This window comes from Tripterygium wilfordii, chromosome 7 (assembly GCF_013401445.1).
Source record: "Tripterygium wilfordii isolate XIE 37 chromosome 7, ASM1340144v1, whole genome shotgun sequence".
Classification (NCBI taxonomy): Eukaryota; Viridiplantae; Streptophyta; class Magnoliopsida; order Celastrales; family Celastraceae; genus Tripterygium; species Tripterygium wilfordii.
The window spans coordinates 16,215,560-16,231,843 of NC_052238.1; the positions used below are offsets into that span (position 1 = coordinate 16,215,560).

The window sequence follows — 16,284 nt, forward strand, 5'->3', positions numbered from 1 at the left end:
GCTTGGTTTTGAATGAGCTCGAAAGAGGAACTCTGTAATTTCGTTCACTTCAATCATTTTTCGTTCTATTGCATCAGTCTTTGGAGTTGTATCCGTATTCTCATTCGTTTTTTACGACCAACAAAACCCAGCTCCCTTGATTGGATGGAAACAATTTCACTAGCTGGTAAGATTCTTCCTACTTTATCTGGATTTTTTTTTTGTGGTTTTCCTCTGAAGAATTCGGTTGAGAGGGAGGAATTGGTTATTATGATCTGTATGTTTGATTTAAAAAATTATTAGAGAGGATAACAATCTACAGAGAGGTTGAAAGGATACAAACACTGAGAGAAAAAAATGAAAGGAAACATGGAAAATAGAAACAAGCTTCCTGAATCACATTTGAGAGAATTTTTGTGCTAATCATCTCAAAATACTTCTACCAAACGAAAAGAATTTGGAGTTTAGGGATTTTAAAAAAAAACGATGAATTAATGTTTACTTCTCTATTTGAGATGAATTACTTGCATATTTCTTCTAAATATGCTTTTGATTTTCTTCTCAAATCTCATAGAAAGTTTTTGATGGTTAGATAGCTTCTTATTCACCTTGACTCTTTAAGGTTTTTGTGACTCTGCTTATAAGCTATTAAGTCCTGCCAGGTTGGGACCAATTTTTAGCTCCAACAAATCTCAAGATGACATAGTTGATCTAATACTCATATTTGCAACTTTGTTACAGGCACAAAAAACCAGGGTAATGGATCAAATAAGGGTAAGTTATCGATTGATGATTTCTGCATCTAATCCTCAAGGTACTTTCAATGGAAATTTTTTTTGGTTGTCACCATACAGGATGTTTGACTAGATGAATTAGTGCTTACTTCTCTAAAATCATCTAATCCTCAAGGTACTTTTAATGGAAAAAAATTTTGGTTGTCAAAATACAGGATGTTTGACCAAACGAATTAGTGCTTACTTCTCTATTTGAGATGAATTATTTGCTTAAATTCCACGGCATTACTGTAATACCCAGCCCTAAAATAAATAAAAAAATAAAAATAGAAAGAACAAAAAGGGTTTAGATATGAAAATAATAAAATTGTGGGGTGAAAATAAACATTAAAAAGGGTTAAAGGACTATTTGTGATAGTTTTATGGGTCATAGTATAAAAACGACAAAATAAATGATTGTAAAACAAAAAATAATAATAATTATTATTATTATTATTATTATTATTATTATATATATATATAGGAATGGGTGAACACGCAGAAAACAAGTTTTTTTTTTTTTAAAAAAAAGGAGCAAACCTTATCCTCCATGACCCTGAAATTTGATAAGTAGTATAGGCTTTAGGGCACGAAATATCTCCGCTTGATGCCTTCCAATCGTAGCATGAACCACCGTATCCTTATGTAGCAATTATATCAACGATCAACCAAATAAAAAATAAGAACAATTCGAAAACATAATGGAAACCGTAGTTGAGGGTACAAACCTTTCCATCCAAAAGCAGCATATCAATAATCAATAATTCTTTGCCCTTCTTAATATTAATGGAATCTCATAAAAACCTTTTCAAGCGGAATTTCACACGCCGGTTGAAATAGGATGTCGTCAGATCTTGTAGGAAAGCGACGGCCATAATTCCCTCGGCAATGTCCCAAGCGACAACAGCAATGTCTGCACAATTATCCCGCCCACAAAAACAAACACATATTTATAGGATGCATGGTGGATGATAGGCGAGAGTTCCAAACCCTTTTTTGTTATGATATTGAATGCAAGTTCGTGTACGGTAACAAATATTCATGACTATCATGCAGGATCATGTACGTATCAGGGTATTGTTATGCCATCAAAACCTTCTCTCTTCATTTAGTCCTCAAGAAACCTAAACCATCAAAGAGACCAAACTTCACGGTTCAAATCAAGTCCAAGTAATTCAAGGTATTTAATTCAATATATTAATTTAAAGTCCACACAGACTCTTACTCCAAAGAAACACATACTTGATGCGTGTACGTGTCAAACTCTTCATCTAATCCACAACTTCACGGTTCAAAGTCTCAAGTAATTCAATATACTAGTTGCATGCCCGCGCTTCGCGCGGTACATATTTTGATTGGAAAATAGAGATGTGTGAAAGTTTTTCGATACTTTGTTAACATGAAGAGCAATAGAGCTTTAATTGTAGAAAATAGAGATGATTGTGAGATGAAGATAAAATACGTACAATACTTTTTTTTAATTTGCTAAGAAACTTTTTTTCTAATAGAGTGTAAGAAATTTGATGCATAAGGAATAAGTATGCTAAGAGTTAACAATTTTTATTTGCGTTGCTAGTATCTACAAAGTGTTATAGGTCACCAAAGATATGTTTATGAGACAATATTGTATGGTTAGTACAACAATCTCTACAAAGTGACATTTAATATCGAGAAGTACAATTTAACTTAAGTAGTATTTTTGAAATGATATTTTTGGAATAAAATTCTTAATATTTTTAGAATAAGATTTTTGAATTTATATTTTTGAAATGTTATGTATGACTGGTAGATTTATGCCTATAATCACTTTGACCTTCAACAATTCATTGAATTCTACCGTGCTTTCTTGTCACCACTTACATGTTCCAATACCAAATGGGCTTAATTTACTTACACATTAGAACAATATAGCATGAGAAAAGCCTCTCATGTTGTATATGTTACAATCCAAACAGACTACTAAACCTGACAAAACTCTAAACATGCACAATACATCAACTAAATACTACAAAAACACACTAAATACATCAAAAACACACAAAAATTCCCACAAAATGATGGTAATTAATGCCAAAAACACACAAAATGTTTTCAAACTAAATACTACAAATGAATTTCATTAATTGAGTAATATCAAAAGACTCTCATAATTAGCAATACATGACCTTTGAGAAACCAAAACAACATCAAACCACTCCTATGAAACATTAAATTCTCATACAATTCAATATAATTTTAAAATTATTTGAATACTATTAACTGTATGAGTGTGGTTGTGGGTCTTAAAGTGTATGAATGTGGTTGTGGGTATTAAAATTTTGCAATATATTTATGTGTGTGGTTGTGGGTTTTAAAGTTTTCTAATATATTTTAAAATTTTCTTTTGTCTTTGTAGGTTTTTTTATAAAGACGTCCACGTGGCACCATGAATTAAGGAGAAGCCTTGTGGATCCTCAGTTATATATATATAGATTGATTGATTGATGATTCATTTAAGAGTCCACACTCCAAAGAAACACCATGATGCGTGCGAGTGCCCGGGACCTGCTATAATTTTATTACAGCAGGTCCCGCTGTAATACCCTTTATGGGTAGTAAAAAATTTTATTTTTATTTTTAAAAATTATAAATATATAGTATTTTTCATAACGAATCCAACGATATATTTTTTGTTTAAAACAAAAATCAAATGCATCGTGATCAAAAACATCGAATATTTTGAGTTTATATCCGATGGTCTAGAATTGTCGTGTCTTTTTCATGTTGAATTTGATTTTTGTTTCTAACAAAAAATATATCGTTGTGTTCGTTGCGATTAACACTACATATTTATAATTTTTAAAAATAAAAATAAAAATTTTTAATGTTAAAAATTGATATTACCGTGGCATTTAATTTAAGGCTTTTGTAATCAAGTCCAAAATTTCCTTTTTGACAGGTGTCACCAAATTGGATGTTGTTGAGGCTGATGTGACTTACTCGGAAGAAGGAGAGAATTTCTCTAAGCTTCCGTAGAAAGATAAAAACTAGTTGCATGCCCGCGCTTCGCGCGACACATATTTTGATTGAAAAATAGAGATGTGTGAGAATTTTTCAATACTTTGTTAACATGAAGAGCAGTAGAGTAGAGTTTTAATTGTAGAAAATAGAGAAATAGAGATGATTGTGAGATGAAGATAAAATATGTACAATACATTTTTTTTAGTTTGCTAGAAAAAAAATTTCTAATAGGGTGTAAGAAATTTGATTCATAAGAAATAAGTATGTTAAGAGTTTATCAATTTTTATTTGTGTCGTTAGTATCTACAAAGTATTATAGGTCACCAAAGCATGTTTATGAGACAATATTGTATGGTTAGTACAACATTCTTTATAAAGTGGCATTCAATATCGAGAAATACAATGTAGCATAAGTAATATTTTTGAAATTATATTTTTAGAATAAGATTCTTGATATTTTTAGAATAAGATTCGTAATATTTTTAAAATAAGATTTTTGAATTTATATTTTTGAAATGTTATGTATGACTAGTAGATTTATGCCTATAATCACTTTGACCTTCAACAACTCATTGAATTCTATCATGCTTTCGTGTCACCACTTACATGAATCAAAATCATACCCTCGGAAAATTGGTAATTGGTGATATAAATTCTCATGTCTTGCTTACCCAACATAGATTGATCAAAATCATATCATTCAAATAGAGGGTACTTAGTACAATACCTAATTAACTCAAGATTCAAGTCCATATTGCCCTCAAGACCAATATTCCATTCTCAAATCAATGTTTTGATCATGCCCAGCAAGGAAACATTAAATGTGGCCTGGAAGACAATGGGTGATCAGCAATAACCCAAACGTAAAACCTGGCATCTGATGAAAAGATATGAAAAGGAAACACGATACAATTTCTTAATCTTACATCTAAAATTCAAAAAATCTGAAAAAAAAATCTGGACATGTTATTATAGTTCAAACTACATTGTAGCATAAGCGGAATGGCAAATCCTTTTCATGCCACCCTCACTTACCTGAGTAATATGTTCAGGAGCATTCATATAGTCCAAACAATCGATCTTTGGAATAGAGGTAACATGAAATGCTAACCTTGTAGCAAATAGCCTACACTAATAAAGTAGATAAATCAACCAAGAAGAAAGTAACTGGACATATATTCAGACAAAAACCTACTGGGAAGTACAAAGAGAAACAAATTGTTGACATAAATCATACCTCCGACAAAACCTAGTTCAAGTATTTTAGTGTCAATCTCTGCCACAATAGATTTCAGGGCAAACTTTCGTTCCCCACCACTTTTGCTTCTATTTATCCACTTTCTTCAGCTCTGTAGCTTCAGCCTTTGTGTGTAGTGGTGCCCCTATGTTTCAATTCAATTCAACAATACGAAAGAGAAGGGAACATAGATCGACACAACTGCAGTCCAGATGTTAGAAACGGTAAAAAATAGCAGAATTTCAGAGGAAGTATCACTTATCAAATCGGATAATACCCACGCGCACGACTCCCTACCTCCTTCCACACGACTTTCCCTCGCCAAACGGATTCCCCGAACCTTTGCAAACTTTTCGCCCCCCTCGCAAAAATTCTTGGCTCCGCCCCGGTTTAGCCTCGACCCATACTTCTTACGAATCTCTGTCACCAAATCCCACAATCCATACGAATGTTCTTTTTTTTTTCTTTTTTTTCCCCCTAAGATCACTACAAATTGCTTGCACGAAGAAATCAACAAAACGAATCATAACCTTAAACCTGCTTCTTCGTAGCTCATTTGAAAAACCTCATGACATGCTCACCAAAGAGAAGTGGGGCTTCAAGCACTTTCTCCACAAACTCTTCATGCCATTAAGACTTGACTCCAAAGACCCATCAACACCACTTTGAAGAGACAACACATTCTCCAATTCCTCCACATCAATCTCATAAGCCTCCTCCTCCTCCTACAGTCGCATATTACCATCGCCATCAAAACCCATCGGAGTGTGATATGATCTTCCATGAAGCAAATCTCTACCAATTTCACCAGAATCAATTGAGCTACGGTAGGCATGACTGTATGAAAGACAGGGAACGCTCGGGAAAAGGGTCGAACTGTATAAAGGCAGTGGAAACTTTAAAGAGCTTGGGCTGTGAATTTTTTAAATCTTAATTCTTAAGTGGGCTTGGGAGTTCATTGGGCTTTTGAGATATTATATAGAGCTATTGAGCTTCTTAATCATTCAAGACTTATATACATACATACACTGATACACAATTACACACACAGAGATATATATCTGTGTGCCTTATATACGTAGGCTCTAAGGCCTATGAGACGGGCCTTTCAAGCCAGGGCTCGACCCATTATGTTAGACGAGTTTAATAATAGGTTCGAGTTCTGCCCCTTTGATTACAAGGCAAGCTCGGGCCGGGCCTAAAAAGGGATAGCCCGCGGGTGGCTCAATCCACTTTAATTCCTACATGGCTACATGCAAAGAAATCATAAAAAGGATTATATTTGTTAGAAAATTGGGCGTCCCTATCGTGATGCATTACTGCTTAACAAGAGATTCAAGTTTGCAATTTACTACGTGATTATTTTGTTGAAAAAAAAAATAGAAGTCTGCGGTATTTATTTCACTCAAGATTGGGTCTCTCTACCAGGTGTTATGCCTTTGGCTTCTGAGGGCATTTGCATTTGGCATATGTCTACTCTAACTGAGATCCTTGGTAATGATATCGTATTATAATTCTGGGGATGAACTTTAGGATATCCTTGGAAAAATGAACCTAAGTAGCTCTAGAAGCATGTGTACAAGCTCTTAACGAGGGGTGTGATCTTGCTCGTAAAGTAATGAAATTATCCGCAAGGCTAGCAAATGAAGTATGGAAGGAGATCAAATTTGAATTAGAAGTAATGGATACTTTGCAATTCATTCATTATCATCCATTCTCTTATTTCTTAATTCAACTGCAATTATACTTGCCCCAATCTTTTTTTTACTAAAGATATTGAGTCAGACACAAAGATCCTTTGGATTGTTGGGTCCCTTGAACCATGGACAAAGTTAGGAATTGATGTTGGAGTGGACTAATATTAAAAAACAATATCACTTTGACTAACCTCAAAAAAATTTGCGGGGATACAGAGGAAATGCCCTCGAAAAAATTCTTAGGCTTATTTACAACAATATTTCTTGAAATTATAATTTTGATGAATATTCATCTTAATTCCAGTAATATTTTTGATGTAATTAATATAATATAATACATTTATTTTGTACATAGGTTCTTAAGCGTGAACTCATTCATACTAATAAGGAGACACAAATACTCGGAGGCGTGCGTCAAACTGTGAGTTTATATCTGATAGTTCACAATTATCGTGATTGATTATGATAAATTTGATTTTTATTTCGAACAAAAAACATATCGTTAGATTCGTTATGCTAAATATCATACATTTACAATTTTTTAAAAAAATTTTGGTGCACCGTCCTTCCCCATTCCCAGCCAAGCTCCTATTTAAGTATGCATTGGGCTTACCCTACAATTGCTTATCCCTACAAGTTTAATTTTAGGATTAATTGGTGATAAATGAGAAAAATAAAATTTACCAAATAAGTACTATCAATAAAGCCAAACAAAAAAAAAAGTATCAATAAAGTGTAATACAAATAAATCTCTATGTTAAACATCAATGTTCCATTACATACGAACTTACCTAAAATAAAGTAAAAGACAGTTTTACCCTTATATAATGATAAAAAAGAAAAAGAAAATTAAGAAATTGAATTGACATTATTATGATGAAATCGGACGGTGGAGAATAAGCCATTGTTCAAAGGAGTCGATAGAGGCGACGAAGCAGGTGTAGAAGAGCACAGCCCCCTCCCTCCTCGCCTGAGCCCACCCGCCGTGCCCCACACACATCATCTCCCCTGCGTCCCGCCCTCCCAAGCACGGACTCTCTGTCTTTGTGCCTCCTCTAGTAAAATTTGTTCTTCGACCGAAAACCTCCATCAAAGGCATCTTTTTCCTAGGGTTTCTCATTTGAAAGAAACCCTAGAACTATCAAACGTCTATGAAGGTCAGTTCTTCTTTTCTCCGCCTGACCTGAATAGTTGCTGTCGTCTTCGGGATGGAGAACGAGGTCATCGAATTCGATATAGGTTTGGGCGGAGGAGGTAACATTGGCCGCCCTGGAGATGATGATGCATTTGACATTGAGCACCCTCTCGATGACGACGACATGCCCGATAGCCCACTTCCGTCTACTGCAAATTCTGGTATTTTTAATGCTTCTGCTTATGGTAATGGTGGCGGTGGCGAAATATACCTTCCGGAAGGGGACCTGTTGGATCTAGAACCGTATGAAGGAATGGAATTTGCGTCGGAAGAGGCCGCTAAAGCCTTCTACAATTCATATGCTCGCCGTGTCGGCTTTAGTACTCGCGTCAGCTCCTCTCGCCGATCAAGGCGTGACGGTGCTATTATACAGAGGCAATTCGTCTGTGCCAAGGAGGGGTTTAGGAATTTGAATGAGAAGCGAACCAAGGACAGAGAGATCAAGCGTCCTAGGACTATCACTCGAGTCGGTTGCAAAGCCTCCTTGTCCGTGAAGATGCAAGATTCTGGGAAATGGGTTGTTTCGGGATTCGTCAGAGAGCATAACCATGAGTTGGTTCCTCCTGATCACGTCCATTGCCTTCGTTCTCATAGGCAAATCTCAGGGCCTGCGAAGACCTTGATTGATACCTTGCAGGCTGCTGGAATGGGGCCTCGTCGGATCATGTCTGCCTTGATCAAGGAATATGGTGGGATAAGTAAAGTTGGCTTTACAGAGGTTGATTGTAGGAACTACATGCGAAACAATCGGCAAAAGAGCTTAGAAGGGGACATTCAGCTCCTTTTGGATTACTTGAGGCAAATGAATGCAGATAACCCCAATTTCTTCTATGCTGTGCAATGTGACGAGGATCAGTGCATGAGCAATGTTTTTTGGGCTGATCCTAGGGCCATGATGAACTATACTTTCTTCGGAGACACAGTTACCTTCGATACGACTTACCGATCTAACAGGTACCGTTTACCTTTTGCCCCATTCACTGGAGTGAACCATCATGGACAGCCTGTGTTGTTTGGTTGTGCCTTCTTAATAAATGAATCCGAAACATCATTTATTTGGCTCTTTAATAGTTGGCTGATGGCAATGTCTGGTCGCCTTCCTGTGTCTTTCACCACTGATCATGATTCAGTGATACGATACGCCATCACCCAAGTTTTCCCACAAACTCGTCACCGGTTCTGCAAATGGCACATCTTTAAAAAATGCCAGGAGAAGTTGTCCCATGGATTTCTCAGACATCCAACTTTTGAAGCAGATTTCCATAAATGTGTTAACTTGACCGAGTCAATTGGGGAATTTGAATCTTATTGGTTGTTAATGGTTGATAGATTTGAACTTAGGGAGTATGAGTGGCTTGAAACAATTTACTTAGATCGCAAGCAATGGGTCCCTGTATATTTACGAGATACCTTTTTCGCAGAAATGTCCATAACCCAGAGAAGTGATAGTATGAACTCGTACTTTGATGGGTATGTGAATGCTTCAACCAATTTAAATCAGTTCTTTAAGCTTTATGAGAAAGCTCTTGAAAGTCGGAACGAGATAGAAGTAAAAGCTGATTATGATACAATGAACACTTCTCCTGTTTTGAAGACTCCGTCTCCTATGGAGAAACAAGCATCCGAATTTTATACAAGAAAACTATTCACTAGATTTCAAGATGAGCTAGTGGGGACACTAACACTTATGGCATCTAAGGCCAATGATGATGGGGGCACCATTACATATCAAGTGGCGAAATTTGGGGAGGATCTTAAAGCTTACCATGTTAAGTTCACTGTTTTGGAGATGAAGGCAACTTGTACTTGCCAGATGTTTGAATTCTCCGGTCTTCTTTGCAGACATATATTGGCGGTCTTTAGAGTGACCAATGTGCTCACTCTCCCATCTCATTACATTTTGAAACGATGGACCAGAAATGCTAAGAGCAGTATTATATTGGAAGAACGTACTTCTGATCGATATGCAAGTTATCTAGAATCTCATACTGTCCGGTACAATTCCTTACGTCATCAGGCCTTCAAATTTGTAGAAGAGAGTGCAAAGTCTCTTGAAACCTATGATATTGCAATGGCTGCTCTGCAAGCGGCTGCAAAAAAAGTTGTTCTTGCAATAAAGAATGAGTGTAGAATTGCTTCCGTTAATGGACGTGTTAAGGGGGACTCTTCAACTGATGGAAGTCGAGCCAAGAATACCAGTGGGAATCATTAGGGAATCTCTAGTCAACATTTATCTGAGGTAAATAGTTTCTGTATCTGCAGCCCTGTCCCTTTTATCTTTTCACCATTATTAGAAAAGTGACTATTATAGTAATTCTTGAATGTGTATACTCAAAATGGTGGAAAAGGGCATTTTAACTCTGTCTCTGGCTAACGGTTAGTTTCATATAGTTCTTGAATAAAACTCACAGCCAATAATGGTGTTGACATGGTGGTAAGGTGCATGCTAGTCATACTCTCCCTCCAGGGTTCAATCTTTTCCAAAGGCATAGCTCACACCTGGATTTTTCATGGGCTTGTCTGGCATGCGTAGTTGTAGGCTAGTATGCAGGCCGGATGAGTTTACCTAGTGCGCACCCAAAATGGGTAGTGGCTGTGGTCCCACTGTACACAAAAAAAAAATAAAAATTGAAACTCACAGCATGGGTGAATCTGAATTGTCATGGTCTTATTATTCTTCACATCCATTAGGTAAAACAAATCTCTAAGCTACTATATACTAATGGTTTTTATGAAATTCATGGTCATTTAATCTAGTGCCTAGAAGTTTTTTTATGTACTTGGCAGTCAATCCTTTCTGAAGGCATGGCTGCATAATCTTGTTTATGATGGTGCCTTGGACACAATACAATCATATCAATTGTTCAATTTCAATTCACATTGTAACCAATGGGTTCTTGAAAGCTTTCCAAGTTGTATCAGGGAGTGATGACATGTTTTTCTATGTTCCAATTGCAAGTTGCGCACCATGAGTTATTTGGTTCTAGAGTTTCTAGTCTTGTTTTTACTTTCTAATTTTGTATGAACATTTCAGCCTGTGAATGTATTTCTTTGGTGCTTTTTTTGGTCGCCTATATCATAGTGTGTGTTCCTTTTATTTGAGTCTAGCAGAATGTTTTATGTTCCTGCTGCCTGCTCGTTATAATGCATTGACATTGCTTCTTGCCCTATACGGATGTTCAACCAATCTAATACATGATCTGTTTAAAATTCATGTTTATTTACCAGGATAAGATGGACAAGAAGATTCGGGAGCTTACCAATGAATTGGAGTTTGCCAATAGGAAGTGTGAAGTTTATCGGGCTAACCTCCTTTCAGTTTTGAAAGACATTGAGGATCATAGGCTACAATTGTCCATCAAAGTACAGAACATAAAAATTAGTATGAAAGATGGCTTCTAAAGGTGCATAGCAGCCTTTTCACTCTAGTCTCTTCCTCAATGCCACTTTCCCCCTCTAACCAAGTCCAAGCTTATATATACACTTGAAGATAGTTTTATGAATGAGGCAGTTTATCGGTCTTTGGATGGTGCAGAAATTGTGAGCTTTTTAAATTTTGTTTTGTTGTACAGTGTACTAAAAGCTTTTAATGAAACTGCCATTACGTTGAATCCTTTCAAATTCAATGGTAATGGGTCCTTTGGTTATTACCATATTAAGAGATTTTTTGGTGACTTACTCTTAGATACTCTGCAAAATGCGTATGCTCATACCAAGAGGGAAACTAGCAGTCCATGTCAAAGATACTTTGTTACAGGTATGGCTTGTCAATAGAGTTACTTGCATAAATATTTTCCGTCTCAAATACATTCTGTTTTCTTATAATTTGCGAGTAATGATCCTTAAGTGCAGGGGCGGCATAATGTCTGGGGATAAGTGTGTCAGGAAAGGTAGATGAAGTTGTAAAACCCGACTGCAACGGCAGTAATGATGGGAAATGCATGGATAACTTTTTCAATCAAGGTCAACATCTTCAGTTCTGCATCTTCTAGTTGAGGGTATAGAATCTTCTTTTGGATTATAGTTGCTTTCTTTCTTTTGTTTTGAGAAAATGATTTGATGAAAGGTTGACGTATTATTTATTTATGTTCTGTTGGGATGTGATGAGGAATTCTCGAATGTCATTATAAATTTCTTTATGGATGTTTTGTCTACAATGTTCGTGACAAGTTGACGAAGGTTTTAAAGTACTCCGCGTATGTTGGTTGAGCTTTATTTTGGGTAAATAGTTCGCAACAGGTATTGATGATGACAGGCGGAAGGGGAAGACAGATTTTATGTTTTTAGTCCAGCAAGGAGTATGCAAAATCCAATGGACGAAGGTGATGTTAAAATCAGTCAACAGGTGCTTTTCTTGATGGATTTTTTTGACCGCCTACACCCGTTGATCCATCTGGGTGCTGGGTTAGCGGGCAGTTATGGAGCATTACTTCTGCAGAATATCCAGCTTCCCTATCCTCACATCATTCTTAATACAGCTCCTGCAGAATATCCAGCTTCCCTATCTCACACCAAAACGACGCTTCATGGCAGCTCGATTAAAGTCCAATCATCACTGAGGAGAAATATTTTATAAGGAGGTATGATAGGAAAGAATCTACAACCCATACTCAGCTTATAATACTATGGTTGAGCTGATGCAATGTATGGCACGATATGAAGGTAGCTGCTCGCAATGATTTTAATTTGATTTAATTAAACAAAGGGGTTCAGCCTTATTTGTGTACTAATTTTTATTGGAACAGCCGTCCCCTCCAAGCATAGTGTAACTTAATAAGGTCAAGAATTCCATTCCCTTTTGAGTTTATAGACGTTGGGATGTAATCATAATGCTTGAAGAGACTTGTCAGTTTGCAAATAGGTTTTCTTTTTTTTTTTCTTTTTTTTCTCCCATCTTTGTTGAGCTTGGGTTTCTTTTCTTTTGTATATAAACCCATTTTACGCATATCCCCAGCTTTATTTTTTTATACTAGTTTGGAAACAAGAAAGTCCTCAAACTTGGCAGCATGGGAAGGTCATCTTCTTGGTAAACTAGGTATCTTGCACGGAAACTTCTTTTCATAGATATCACAAAAAGAAGACTTGGTTTATGCTATCACGACATATTGACTATTCATGGCCAACTTTTTATTTTTTGGACTTTTAGAAGCTTCAACTTGCATGCATTCCTTGGACTAGAGATAAACAAAGAAGAAATGAGCAAATACAGAAAAAGTCGAGTCAAAACAAAACGGCGAAAGTCAAAGTACCAACCAAAGCTATAGTCCCCGTCCGCGGTGAGACCAAACTTCTTTAGACATATTATATAATTCATGATCACTTTACACACATGACAAAAGAGGGAGTATGCAGTTCCTTCTTCATAGTTCATATCCATCCTCTCCATCTCCAATCGTGTGTGATTCAAATGGTTACATCCAAATTAGTTATTGTTTTCTGCCTTCTGCATTTAGCCTCTTCCACGACCACCGAAGTATTAGCAGCATTTGGATGAGAGAGTTTCTCATACAATGAAGGGTTTGCTAAGGGGAGGGACGACAAGTTCTTCCACTTTCTAGGGGACCATGCCACCATCTATGCTAATGCCCTCCAGCTAACTCCTGAAACCCTCAACGATCAGTTCGTCGACATTCATTACAACAAGTCCGGCCGCATTTTGTACCACAAACCTTTCAGGCTTTGGTTGTCTTCTGATAATAGTGAAGATGAGGTATTGGCCTCCTTCACATCAACCTTTGTCATTAATATTTACAGAGAAGCTACCTGGGATGCTGGTCACGGCCTTGCATTTCTCATAGCTCCAGATCTCAGCATACCTCAAGCTAGCTATGGGCAATGGCTTGGCCTCACCAATGCAACCACTGATGGTAATTCCACAAACAGCATCATAGCAATTGAATTCGATACTGAAAAGCAAGATATTTTCGACCCAGATGACAACCACATAGGGCTCAACATCAACTCCATCAAATCAAACAAAACCATCTCTCTTGATGCCTATAACATCACCATATCACCAGAACAAGGCACCAACTACATGATCTGGGTCCAATACGACGGATTCTCCAAAAGGCTCCAGGTGTACATGGTGAAAGAAGGGGAGCCAAAGCCCCAACAACCACTTCTTAATGAGATCATAAACCTCAAGGATTACGTGAAACAGGAATCCTACTTTGGGTTCGCTGCTTCTACAGGTAAACCCCACATTGAACTGAACTGTGTTTTGAAATGGAGTTTAGAAATAGATAGTCTACCAAATGAAAAAGATCTCACCTGGTTGAAGATTTCTGTGGGGGTGGGAGCTCCTTTGATCACGATAGCCTTAGTTCTATGCACAGCAGCTGTTTATGTGAATCACAAGAGAAGAGCAAAACTTCGAGTTGCAGAGGAGAGTGACTTTGGCAAGTTGAGATGGTTGCCTGGGATGCCAAGGGAGTTCAGGTTTAAGGATCTGAAGAAAGCCACCAACAACTTCCACATAAGCATGAAGCTCGGGGAAGGCGGATTCGGGGTCGTTTATAGAGGTTTACTCCATGGCAGGGAACCCCACAGTCATAATGAAAATACCACTGAAATTGCTGTCAAGAAATTCTCGAGAGACAACATCAACGGCAAGGACGATTTCCTGGCTGAGCTCACTGTCATTCACCGCCTTCGCCATAAGCATCTTGTCCGGTTAATGGGTATGTAATCATCTCCTTCACCACTGAAGTAATTTGCTTAAAAGACTTTTTTAAGAGCACTAATTGTAGATTATCGTACGCCAGACGATCATGGCACCTGTTAGGACTGCTAGATTAAGATGCAGGTTTCATTATTGACCATGAAATCTTCTTCTCAATATTTCCATCCATTGAGCCTCTGGCACCCCCAAAGTTGACCAGTGAAGGTTACAATAGATTGTTCAATGTACTATCATCATCTGCAAGAAGCATGTTGAAAAACATGATCACTATTCCATTATTCAACATTCAGGAAGATTGTTCAATATATTATCGTCCTATGCGACTTTCAGATTTTAAGGAATCTGAAGCATAGCATTCCTATAATCGCTCATTTTGTTTCAAACTAAATGTTCAAGTACATATAGGCGCCTGCTAATGCTATGTAGCTGTCTCTGCTATTAAATCTGTATTTTCTGCCATGTGTAGCTTTCATACAAGCTAGAGCAGCTTTCATGCTTACATTGATGATAATCGTTGTTACCATGGACTTCAGGGTGGTGCTACGAGAAAAGGAAGCTTCTACTAGTATACGACTTCATGCCTAAAGGCAGTCTGGAGAAGCATTTAGATGAGGCTTCCGGCCAGACTACTCTGAATTGGAGTCATCGAAACAAGATACTAGTTGGGTTAGCATCCGCGTTACATTACTTGCACAATGAGTGCGATCAGAAGGTAGTGCACCGGGACCTCAAAGCCAGCAATATCTTGCTTGATGAGGACTTCAATGCACGGCTGGGTGACTTTGGCCTTGCGCGAGCGTTAGAGAATGATAGGAATTCTTATGCAGAGCTGGGGTTAGGAGGAGTTCCTGGTACAATTGGCTATGTTGCCCCAGAGTGCTTCCACACAGGAAGGGCTACCCCAGAATCTGATGTGTTTGGCTTTGGGGCAGTGGTGCTGGAAGTCGTCTGTGGGAGAAACCCTGGAGCCAAGATCCACCATGACCAGCATCTCTATTCCTTGGTTGATTGGGTTTGGATGTTACATCGCGAAAGGCGCATCGACGAAGCTGTTGATGTCCGGCTCCAGAATGATTTTGATATTAATGAAGCAGAAAGGCTTTTACTTCTCGGGTTGGCATGTTCACATCCCGTTCACAGTGAAAGGCCTACAACACGAGATATAGTCCAGATTATTTCTGGAACTCTGCCAGTCCCCAGGGTATCTCCATTCAAGCCAGTCTTCACGTGGCCTTCCATAGACATGGCTACTGCAACAAGCATCACTGATGGCTCACTTTCCAGCATCACTAATAGCTCACTTTCCAGCATCACATTGTCTGCCCGAGAGAGTATCAGAATACAAAAGGTAAACAGCTTTCAGAGGGCTACATCTCGTCTTTCAGTTTAAGTCTCAGGCTTCGAAGATGTGGAATTAACACAAATGGTACCAGGGACTAACAAAGATCGCTACAAGCTTCCCTGATTTGCACATTCTCAATTGGGTGTCTTTTATGTACCCGTTTGTTCAACACTCTGCCTATCCTATGTATGGTATTTTCTCTCTCGGATTCAAACACTTGATCTAAAAACCTTGGCATGTACCTCAATCTACTTGAGATGTGCTTTTCGAAATTGTGACACAGTCAGCACTCGATTAACCATATTTCTAAAATTCAGCTACTCTATATAATTTCTAATTCATCCATCGATTTCCAATATCCAAAGAACAACCGGAA

General features: G+C 37.6%; 2 protein-coding genes and 1 long non-coding RNA gene across 3 annotated transcripts; 2 read left to right on the plus strand and 1 right to left on the minus strand.

The window, feature by feature from the left end:
* Nucleotides 1–4,378: 4,378 nt before the first annotated feature.
* LOC120003145 lies at nucleotides 4,379–5,762 on the minus strand. Its single transcript, XR_005469283.1, has 3 exons — nucleotides 4,990–5,762; nucleotides 4,788–4,883; nucleotides 4,379–4,580 (listed from the first exon to the last, which is right to left on the minus strand). It is a non-coding gene; the product is annotated as an uncharacterized LOC120003145 (long non-coding RNA).
* A 1,865-nt stretch (nucleotides 5,763–7,627) lies between these two features.
* Nucleotides 7,628–12,690, plus strand: LOC120001762 (protein FAR1-RELATED SEQUENCE 5). Its single transcript, XM_038850215.1, has 4 exons — nucleotides 7,628–10,120; nucleotides 11,110–11,421; nucleotides 11,567–11,638; nucleotides 11,734–12,690. Exon 1 carries the CDS (start codon nucleotides 7,895–7,897, stop codon nucleotides 10,091–10,093), a length of 2,199 nt encoding a protein of 732 aa, XP_038706143.1. The 5' UTR covers nucleotides 7,628–7,894; the 3' UTR covers nucleotides 10,094–10,120; nucleotides 11,110–11,421; nucleotides 11,567–11,638; nucleotides 11,734–12,690.
* On the plus strand, nucleotides 10,464–16,249 carry LOC120002659 (probable L-type lectin-domain containing receptor kinase S.5). The gene is made up of 10 exons (XM_038851419.1): nucleotides 10,464–10,546; nucleotides 10,669–10,774; nucleotides 10,916–10,924; nucleotides 11,110–11,244; nucleotides 11,567–11,638; nucleotides 11,734–11,745; nucleotides 12,137–12,424; nucleotides 13,028–13,126; nucleotides 13,379–14,564; nucleotides 15,100–16,249. The coding sequence occupies exons 1-10, from the start codon at nucleotides 10,464–10,466 to the stop codon at nucleotides 15,954–15,956; spliced, it is 2,847 nt and encodes a 948-aa protein (XP_038707347.1). The 3' UTR covers nucleotides 15,957–16,249.
* Nucleotides 16,250–16,284: the final 35 nt, after the last annotated feature.

What these genes read in the sequence shown, in the direction of transcription:
- LOC120001762 (XM_038850215.1), top strand. Translation starts at nt 7,895, where the DNA reads ATGGAGAACGAGGTCATCGAATTCGATATAGGTTTGGGCGGAGGAGGT.
- LOC120002659 (XM_038851419.1), top strand. Translation starts at nt 10,464, where the DNA reads ATGGGTAGTGGCTGTGGTCCCACTGTACACAAAAAAAAAATAAAAATT. An exon ending in GGTGAATCTGAATTGTCATG is followed by an intron (nt 10,547 to 10,668) that starts GTCTTATTATTC and finishes TGTACTTGGCAG; the next exon opens with TCAATCCTTTCTGAAGGCAT. An exon ending in ACAAAACGGCGAAAGTCAAA is followed by an intron (nt 13,127 to 13,378) that starts GTACCAACCAAA and finishes TTTGGATGAGAG; the next exon opens with AGTTTCTCATACAATGAAGG.